Consider the following 10,424-nt stretch of genomic DNA (forward strand, 5'->3'; position numbering starts at 1 on the left):
GTTAAGGCAGCTTTAGCAAAGTACTAGGCCTTACTATTGTGAAAAAATTCTACAATAAAAATAAAGAAATAAAAAAAATTAGCTTCCATGTGCCTATACAATAGTTGCCAGATTTTTCAAAATTTTGTTATTCTTATTTTACCTATCCCCCATGTGTTCCTCAAGAATATCATAGAACCAATCCCAGATGTCAAAACATACCCTTAAACAGTCTTTGAATGCTGAAAGAGAGGCAGCTTGTATTTCTTGTGGAAAGTACATATCTCCATTAGATTCCTTCATGGAAGGACAAGGCAGTAAGGCAACAAGTGTCTTGTTCAAGAGAAGCACCTCCGCCTGGCTCCAGGCAGTGAGTGTGTTAAGAAAGGGAGTGATATGGGAGCAAGGCCACGTGTATGTTTACTTACTTAGCATTTTATGCCATATAACACATTGGATTTCAGTGAAATAGAACATAGTTTGCACTGTTTGTTTTCCTTTGGAGTGGTGAATGATCATATGTTGAGCCAGTCATCTCACTGTGTAAAGTCTGTTTTCATGCATATAATGTACTGTGCCTAGTAGTTATGTGCTTTGTTTGACTTCTATGATAAGCTCGTAATAAATATGATTTGTGTTTGTGTGTGTGTGTGTGTGTTTGTGTGTGATTAAAACCAGGGCCTCCTGCATGCTAACCATGTGCTTTTCTGCTGAGCTACACCAATAGCCCCAATTTTTTTAACCCAGTAGTAGTTTGATGTGGGTTATCATTGAATCACAGACAATTTCTTTCTGTTTTTTAGTTCATTTCCTCTTTAAATAGAGTTGTTTTAAATGTCTCTCTGAATGTGTGTATATTTACATCTGTATATTAATATCTGTCTATATATATTTGATGTGTTTATTTAGACATCTACATATTAATTTAGGGGGCAGTAAAGTGAGGGCTTCTTAGCAAGGCCCTAAGGAACTTAGTGAGACCCTGTCTCAAAACAAAAAATAAAAAGGACAGGGATGTAGCTTAGTGGTAAAGCACCTCTTTGGTTCAGTCCCCAATAACAAAACAAAATAAAACAAAAAAGACATGATTCATTAGAAGCAAATAAGGTTAAAGAATGCAATAGCTAAAACAAATTGCCCCACCCCCACCCCCATACCAGGGATTGAACTCAGGGGCACTCAACCATTGAGCCACATCTCCAGTTTCATTTTTGTATTTAGAGACAGGCTCTCACTGAGTTGCTTAGCACCTGGCCATTGGTAAGGCTGGCTTTGAACTTGTGATCCTCTTGCCTCAGCCTCCGGAGCTGCTGGGATTACAGGTATGCACCACTGCACCCGGCCAGCTTAAACAAATTTTGAGGAGTAATTATTTGAAGTGTTAATAGTATGTACACTCCCTGCTATGTGTGTGGTATCGTAAAAATGGATCCACAGGACCTCATTCTCTCCACTCCTGTGTACACCTTCTCATCAAAACTGAAGACTTCCTTTTGTTGTTGTTAAACTGTTGACTAGGCAGCAAGGACGTGTTTTGTGTGTAGGTTTGCTGGAGTAAAGGACATCTGTGAGTTTGGAGATGGGAGAGGAAGTTTACAATTTTTTTCTTACAAACCCTCATGCAGCTCCAGGTTCATGCCTCTGAGAACAGAAACAGCACAGCCAGTTCATAGCCAGCTGGGCAGGCACATAGAAGTGAAGGGTCACAGATTAATTTTCTGTGGACTGAGAGAACTAAAGGGCATAATTGTGCTGCACATTTGGAAGTAGGTATATTATTATGTGCATAGTTGTGTTAATAGTCTTGATTTCATAGTTGGAAATTAGTTTATTTTATTCTGAGTTAATGAATATAGTGTTTTCTCTTTTAACTTAGGGAAATTGCTGAAGCTGTGAAAAATTGCAAGCCTAGAGTTCCACCTGCCACTGTTTTTGAAGGACATATGTTACTATCTGGTAAGTAATGAAGGTGTGGTGATTATGATTTTAGTAACCATTTGTAGGCTGTATTTAGTATGTTTATTCTGAGTGGTAGAATAACAGAATTGTTTTACCAAGAAATTTGTTTATTAGGTCAAAGAAGAGTGCCTGTTTTTCTTGGTGCTTAAATGAATTCTAGTGAGGAATGCTTTATATTTCTGGGGGTTGGGTGGCAGAACATCCCTTCAGGGTAAAAGTGAATAAAGGCCCAGGAGTGCCCTTGGTTACCCTGAGAACTCTGTGGTCCTGTCTCTACTGTACACTGTGCTAAAACATACTCCTGGCCACAGCCTTACAATGGTACTAGTTGACTCAAAATTCCAAACTGCCAAGGCTGATGTTTGGTAACAGCAGCAGCATCTTCCTGGAAAATTTTATTGTTGTAATTTTTATTTGCCATGTGATCAGCACTTGGGAAGAGTCATGTGTTCATATTGTTTGGTTCTAAGAAATCCTGTGAGGTAGACAACCTCTTTTTCAGCATGTATTTTAATATTCAAATGAGGAATATTAGTAAAAAGAATCCTCCTCTGAACTATTAAAATAACGTTGAATTTCATATTTATGACTCAGTCCTTTCTTGGAGTATTAGATGGTAAGTTTAATCAAAAAAAGTGTTCTTTTTTTTAAAGAGAAACTATGCATAACACAAAGAAGAATTATACTTTGTAGTATTTTATAATTTAGCATCTCTTTATTGAAATATTTTTGTTGCTTTTGTTGTCCTGAAAGGCATGATATAAAAATACAGGTAACAACAAGAGTAATATTGGCTTTTTTTTCAGTGAGACCATATGCACAGAAGTAGCCCCAGTGATCTTTCTGCCTTTGCCTTCTGAGAAGCTGGGATAATAGTTGTTGGTAGTGCTATTAGCAGAACTGCTATGAAGTTTTGTCGATAAGAATACCTCTATAGTTTAGCCCTTTTTTTCTCTGTGTGCTTCAAATGACAGAGGATGAGGGCAAAAGTAGAGTTTATGATTTCTGATGGTGGCTTTGACAGAAGGAGGTGTGGCAGGAAAGTTTGTTTCACCTTAACTGAAGACTGTATCACTTCAGCTAAGCTCTCAAACAGAATCCAAGCTCTGCCAGAGTCAGAATCAGACAGTCATTTACATGTGGTTATTTTTAGAATTTATGTGTAAAAATTATAATCCTTTTTCCCCATTTGAATTTTATGCACTGTTTCTAAATTTTTTTAACAGTCACCTTCAGATAGACTTTAAGAATGACATCAAATGTGCTTTTTAACTCAGTCTTTTCTAAATTACAAAATTGAGAGGTCTGTTTTTGTATTAGATCCTTCACATTCATGCAGAAGCAAAGGTTTTGTGTGAAATGCTGTTAGGGAGGTCACATGAGAACTCTTCAGCGTATGAAAGTTGGCAGCCCTGTTTGCCTGTCCTCCAAACTTCTGGTCAACATAAAGATCAGGGGCCCCTGAGCCTAGCTTGGGGATCATTACAAACAGGATGGGAAATCATAAGCTGAAATTATGGAAAGCGATTTTCTTCTAAGAACATGAACAAACAGTCTGGAATGGTTTTATAATTACCCAGCTCCTTTGTAATCATCTAGTTCATTATTTTCCTCTCCCTCATATCTGTTTCTTCCTCAATTGATGATTTGCACAGAACTTGAAAACCATTTTCTTAATGATAGCTCTTATTGCAGGTGCTAATTTTGTGCTCATCACTGTTACCCAGTTTCAATTGTGTAAGGCAAGTACTTCACTGCCTATTTTATAAGCTCAGAGACTGTGTGGGAAGTTGCCTGAGGTTCAATCAGGTCAGTGGATTGAATTCAGGGCTCTCTGCCCCCAGAGCTTGCCTACAACCCTTCAATGAGACTGCATTGCTTAGTATTTTAAAAGTGATGAGCAGAACAAAAGAGTTCACAGTCTTTTCTGTAGGGCAATTTACCTCAGTGTAATGTATCTATGTATATTGACTGATATGTGTCCCTCAGTTGGCCTGAGTCAAGGGAAATGCTATCACTTGTTAGGAGATAAGGAAATAGATGTCAAAGCCCAGCTGGCCTGCACTGGGTCAGCTCATTACTGGTGGACCAACCACAGTGGTGTCTGTCTTCCAGGTTGCCACCTGGGTCCTTCTGCACAGCTTGATTTAGGCTTTCTGGTTACAAGCATACACACAATGTTGAAATTAAGAGAGCTCGTTCTCTCCAGCTTCAGTCTATCTGACTGTACCATTGGGCATAATGTGTGTGTGTGTGTGTGTGTGTGTGTGTGTTTTACTGGAGATTAAACCCAGGAGCACTTCTGAGCTACATCCCTGTCCCTTTTTAAATTTTGTTTTGAGATAGGGTCTTGCAAATTGCCCAGGCCGGGTTTGAATTTGTGATCTTTCTGCCTTTGCCTTCTGAGATGCTGGGATAATAGCCATTGGTAGTGCTATTAGCAGAACTGCTAGGAAGTGTAAGAAGATGGGTAACTGGTAACATGTTTGCAGTAGTCAGGAATAGTGAGAGGATGAGTCTTCAAAAAATTGAAGCTAGGTGCTTTTGGGCCATCAAGAGGTATGAGATGGTAGCAATGTAAGTTCTAGCTATTTCTGTTAATCATGAAGTAAGTTTAAATGTTTGAGAATGCTCTTCATTTTGACCTCTCACAAATCCTGAAATAACCCTTGATTCTAACTTTTTTTGCTTGGCTTTTGCCCCTTACTCTTGATTAAATATGGATATGATGATAAAACTTTTTCTTCTTTCTCAGAAACAGTATGGTTCAGCTCATTAGGGATAATTATGGCATACAACTCTGAAACACTTCTTTTGAGAGTTCAGTTGTAGGCATTTGACTCTCCTTTAAGAAGGTTGTGGTCCTGTTTCCACATTGGATCTCCTGTCCAACTGCTCAAATGGTTTTTGGCACAGTGACTTCTTTCTCACTGAAAATAATTATGTCTGTCTCATGTCATCTGTATGTAATTTCAGGTGTTTTTCAAAATGCTTCTCCTTTTAAGGTCTAGAGCCCTTCAGGATTGGACCATACACCAACTTTGTTAACATTGGAGAGCGCTGTAACGTGGCAGGATCCAGGAAGTTTGCTAAACTCATCATGGCCGGAAACTATGAAGTGAGCATCCTCATGAGACCTGGAGGCACCTGCCCTACCTCTGGCTAGTCAGCATGTCAGTGAACATCCTTCTGCCCTTGGTAGTGCTGTTAGCAGAACTGCTAGGAAGTGTGAGAGGATGGTAATGGGTGTTTGTAGCAGGTGGGAGTAGGGGGAGGAAAAATCAAAGCTACTGTTACAGTATTTGTCAAAAAGTACTGCATTTGGGCATAAAGAGGGTCGAGATGGGAGCAATTCAGGCTCTAGCTATTTCTGTTAATCATGAAGTAAGTTCATATGTTTGGGAATGTTCTCTCATTTTGTCTTCTCACAAATTGTTTTAAATATTTTTTTAGATGTTGGTGGATCTTTATTTTATTCATTTATTTAAATGCAGAGTTGAGAATCGAACGCAGAGCCTCACATATGCTAGGCAAATGCTCTACCACTGAGCCACAACTCTAGCCTCTTTCTCACAAATTCTTCTAGGAAAAAGGAAAGCCAAGAAAGTTTCTATTCAATTTCTCCTGACCTCATAAAATGCTGATAGATGAGGGTATTATTGATCCTTTTAGCTGTAGATTAAAACAGATAAAGAAAAGACACAGGTTCTTGCCTTAGAAAGTTTATGTGATCATTTTAACCATGTTAACCTCAATCCTATTGTGGTTGTGCAAAATTCAATCCTCATGGAGCCTGCCTGAGACATATGAATAGGTTTTCTTTTTCTTTTGCAAATATGATGTTAAAAATAGAGGAATTTGGTCTGAGCATTAATGTTGGTTAATTTTATTATTCAGCTTTTCTCACTCTTAAGATTTTGCAACCTTTAGAAAGAGATCTTTCAGAAATTAGTATCAGAACAGATTTAGTTTACATCACACAGAAATGGTCCATTAATCTTCCTTTATGGACTTGCCAATTACCACTTCACAGCATTCCCCAAAGCTGTGTCTTCCTCCCCAGGGAGGGGCCTGGTTACCTGGTTTCTAACTGATTGGTCCCCTTCCCTTCATTCTTGTCACTGCTTACTGCTGCCATATGCTTCTCTCATGGTTATCCTCCCCAGTTCATAGTTCTGTGTGGCAACTTTCCGCATGTGTTGAAGTTCACACTCTGGAGGCCAGCCTCCTATCCTACACTTGTGCATGGTGCTTCCCTTCCTCATGTTCTGCTTGCTTCTGCTGCAGGATCTTAGCTCTTGTTTGCTCCTTCTGAAGTGCTGATGTCTCCTCCTAATCATGTAGTATGCTGCATTTGGCAGTGTTTTGACTTATGTTTTGATTCTTCTACCCTTTCTATGGTGTTCTCTTCAACTCTTGCATTTGATGAATTTGTCACTGATTGTAGGGAGCACTTTAGAAGAAGCAACTCAGGGGCACTTGACCACTGAGCCCCATCCCCAGCCCTATTTTGTATTATTATTTAGAGACAGGGTCTCACTGAGTTGCTTAGTACCTCACCATTGCTGAGGCTGGCTTTGAACTTGTGATCCTCCTGCCTTAGCCTCCTGAACCGCTGGGATTCAGGCATGTGCCACTGCGCTTGGCTTAATAATACTTTTTTAATAAAGTTTTTCTTTGTGCCAGTCTCTGTGCTAAATGCTTTCTATCATTACATGTTTATTCTTCATAGCCCCATGAATGAGCACTGCTGTTATTCCTGTCTTTTAGATGTGGAAATGGAGACTTTGAGAGAGATTAAATTACTTGCCTTTTGTTTCACAGCAAGTAAGTGATAGAACCCAGTCCATTGAGCCCAGTCCCTTCACTACTCTGCGTAGTGGAAAGAGGAGAGGGATGCAGTAAAAGCAGGAGATGATGGGTGGCACGAGTGCCCATTAGAGTCTAGTTTTCCAGGACTCAGTGATCCCTCAAGGCTCTTTGGCTTAGTGGAGAGAGCACTGACCTGAGAGGAGTTTCAGTCCTGGCTTCTTGATCAACTTAGGCTTTTTTATAAACAAACCACTTTTTCTCTCTGAGCTTGAATGGGAGGGTTGGTCCTTCAAGTGGTTATTCTATGATCGATGAAGTAGAGGGGTGAGGTATTGGCATCTCTGTTTTCCAGGTCTTTTGACCTCTGTCACTTACCTTCTGTCTCCTCAAATCCATCCCCCAGTGGCCAGCGGAGGACTTCCCCTCTCAGATGGCTTCCTCGGTTCAGTCCATAGGGAACTTGTACTTTCCTACACTGTATGGCAGTGCCTGGTAGGTTTTTATGTGACTGTGTCACATACTCTCAACTAACTCCTTCTAGATGTAACTCCTTCTAGAATGGGGATTGTCAGCTATACTTCTTATTCTTTATACTATTTAAATCATTACTGATACTGAAAAATATTTTATGATTTGCCAAATGGATTGGTGATCCTTTTTCTCTGTGCTGCCTTGCTTCACTGTGAATGGCATTTCATTGTGGCATGTGCCAGAGGGTATCATGCCTGTTGTGCACAGAGACTGATTAAAATTCCTATTTGATTTTCTCGGACTTAGGAAAATCAGGACAATATCAGTATCTACTATTGATTTTTCTCCTTATTTTATCACACTGTGACATGTATATTGAAGATTTAAATAATAACAAAAAAGTCTCAGTATTACCAATCGTGTATTTTTTCCAGCATTTTAAGAGGAGATATATAAGGCCTTTCTTGGTTTCCAGAGGCTTCAAACTATATGAAAACTTAAACTAGTACTTGTGAAGGCATGAGGAAATGATAATGTAATAAACCACATGATGATGATATTGAGAGACTCCAGGTCATTGTGAAGTGAGCAGTGTTTCCCAAAGTGTGTTCTTTGGAACATTGATCCTGCAAGATACTCCATATGATCATTAGTGGGAAATTCTGAATATAATATTCTTTTATTGAAGGGTGTAATGTTTACTCATATATGAAAGGATTTGATAAGCATTTCAGTATAAAGACATGCTAAAATACACTTATCATAGTTTTTTTTCATGCAACTCCAAGTAACAGCCTCCTATTAATACTTTTCATGTTTTGGCAAATACTGAAGAGTGACGTGAGTTTTGGATGATTTCTCCTAGGAACTTTCTTAAAGGAAATGGAGCTTAAGCTGGTTCTAAACAAATGTGGAAGAGAAGGGGATTGTTTTGGCTGAGTAAAAAGGCAGGGCTAGCTCAGAGGGCCTTGACCACAAGCTGAGGATTTTTATTTTTTATGGTGGGAAAACAGCTTTGGTGGATTCTTAGTGAGGTAATATGAAGGAAGAGGCCTGTGAGACAGGTTCATCTGTGGAGAGAGCTAGGGAGAAGGACAGGGAACCAGGCTGGTTAATCTAGAGTGGTTGGAAACGATACTTGGGGGATGGTGGGGGATCACTTTTGTTAGCATTCTCTGAGTCACTCTCTTCTAATGATGCTTCCTTTTGCATTCTTCCTCAGGAAGCCCTGAGTATTGCCAAATTGCAAGTGGAAATGGGAGCCCAGGTGCTGGATATCAACATGGATGATGGCATGCTAGATGGTCCGAGTGCAATGACTAGATTTTGCAACTTGATCGCTTCTGAGCCCGACATTGCCAAGGTTGTGCAAAGTTTGTATTTGAGGGGTTTTGGCTGACTCAGTGTGTCATTCACTTAGCTTTGTCAGTTGTCCCCTTGATCTGTCTACTCATGATCTGCTTTTCTATTTTCCCACATTTAAAGCACAGTGGTTTCTGGTTGTCAGCTTTCTTTCTTTTTTTTTTGGTATCAGGGATTGAACTCAGGGCACTTAATCTTTGAGCCACATCCCTTGGCCCTTTTTGTATTTTATTTAGAGACAGTGTCTCAGTGAGTTGCTTGGTGCCTTGCTAAGTTGCTAAAACTGGCTTTGAACTCATAATCCTCCTGCCTCAGCATCCCATTTGATTGTCAACTTTCTTGACTAACTGTAACCTTTTGGACACAAATCAGATTTTTTTTTTTTTCTTTACGGTACCTGGGATTGAACCCAGGGATGCTTTATCATTGAGCCACATCTCCAGCCCTTTTTATTTTTTTATTTTGAGACAAGGTCTCACTAAGTTCCTTAAGGCCTTGCTCAGTTGCTTCGGCTGGCCTTGAACTTGTGATCTTCGTGCCTCAGCTGCCTGAAGTGCTAGAATTGTAAGCTTGCACCACCATGTCCAGCATAAGCCAGATTTTGGAGAGAGATATGGCTTTAGCTTGGCTATTTCCTAGGCTTCTGGGATTGGTCTTGAGAACTGATGAGTATTAGATTTCTGGGCGAACCTAGGACCCACTTTCTGAATCTTGGAAGGATGTCCCCACCCATTCCTGCCACATCACTTGTTCCTTGCTTGCCATGGGCAGTGGAGTTCAATAAGTGCTCCTTATCAGGAAGAGACCTTGTTAGGCTTATCAGATTAAAACAAAAGTATAAAAGTAGTTAATCAAGGGATTATGTCAGCCTTTACACTTGTTCTTTAAAAGGTTAAAATTAAGATCTACATGATGATTCACACCTGTAATCCAGCCCATGAGGCAGGAGGGTTGTAGTTTCAAGGCCAGCTTCAGCAAATTAGCAAGGCCCTAAACAACTTAGTGAGACCCTGTCGCAAAATCAGAAATAAAATGGGCTGGGGATTTAACTCAGTGGTAAAGCTCCTTTGGGTTAAACTTCCAGTACCCCCCTTTCCAAAAAAAAAGTGAGTGTTAATTTTAGCATCAGTCTTTTAAAAAACTTTAGAGGGGTTCTAAAAACTAAAAATCTTACCTAATTTCTCTGCTATTAAGTCTGCGATGAGAAGTGATTTTTGAAGTTATTTTGTAAAAGAAACCTTCTGGTGCTTTTGTTTTGTTTTGATTTGTTTTTTGGTGCTGGGAATTTAGCCAAGAACTCAACCACAGAGCTATACCCCTATTTACTTCCTGGTGCTTTTAGAGTTGTGTGTTTTGGGCATGCCTGTAATCCCAGTGACTTGGGAGGCTGGGGCTGGAGGATCCTAAGTTCAAGGTCAGCCTAAGCAACTTGTAGGATCCTGTATCAAAATAAAAAGTATTGGGGGATGTGGCTCATTGGTGAAGAATCCTTGGGGTTAATTCCCGGTACCAAAAAAAGAAAAGGAAAAAAAATTTCAGGTTGGACTGTTGTGATTTTTTTTTTTTTTTTTTTTTTTTTACTTCAGCAAATGCTTAGGTTATAAGTCTTGTGGCAAGTATTGAATTATAATCTTTATTTATTTATTTATTTTTTTAAAATTTTTTATTGTTGGTTGTTCAAAACATTACAAATTTCTTGACATATCATATTCCACACTTTGATTCAAGTGGGTTATGAACTCCCACCTTCACCCCATACACAGATTGCAGAATCACATCAGTTACACATCCATTGATTTACATATTGCCATACTAGTGTCTGTTGTGCTCCGCTGCCTTTC

At 39.5% G+C, this 10,424-nt stretch overlaps 1 protein-coding gene across 7 annotated transcripts in view; it reads left to right on the forward strand.

Moving 5' to 3' along the window:
• Mtr (5-methyltetrahydrofolate-homocysteine methyltransferase) overlaps positions 1-10,424 on the forward strand; it is an 89,126-nt gene that overhangs the window by 32,372 nt on the left and 46,330 nt on the right. For 4 of the 7 annotated variants that reach the window (XR_007346519.1, XM_015504353.2, XM_048800405.1 and 1 more), the window contains 3 exons: positions 1,856-1,935; positions 4,944-5,056; positions 8,444-8,584. Coding sequence is in view for 6 of the 7 variants with exons in the window: in XM_015504353.2 (XP_015359839.1) it covers positions 1,856-1,935; positions 4,944-5,056; positions 8,444-8,584 (334 nt within the window). In the remaining variant the exon portion in view is untranslated. Of the gene's footprint in view, positions 1-1,855; positions 1,936-4,943; positions 5,112-7,153; positions 7,243-8,443; positions 8,585-10,424 lie in introns of those variants that run through there. The other 3 variants (XM_048800404.1, XM_015504354.2, XM_015504355.2) reach the window with 3 other exon arrangements.

Source organism: Marmota marmota, unplaced genomic scaffold (genome assembly GCF_001458135.2).
Source record: "Marmota marmota marmota unplaced genomic scaffold, marMar, whole genome shotgun sequence".
NCBI classification, from domain to species: domain Eukaryota; kingdom Metazoa; phylum Chordata; class Mammalia; order Rodentia; family Sciuridae; genus Marmota; species Marmota marmota.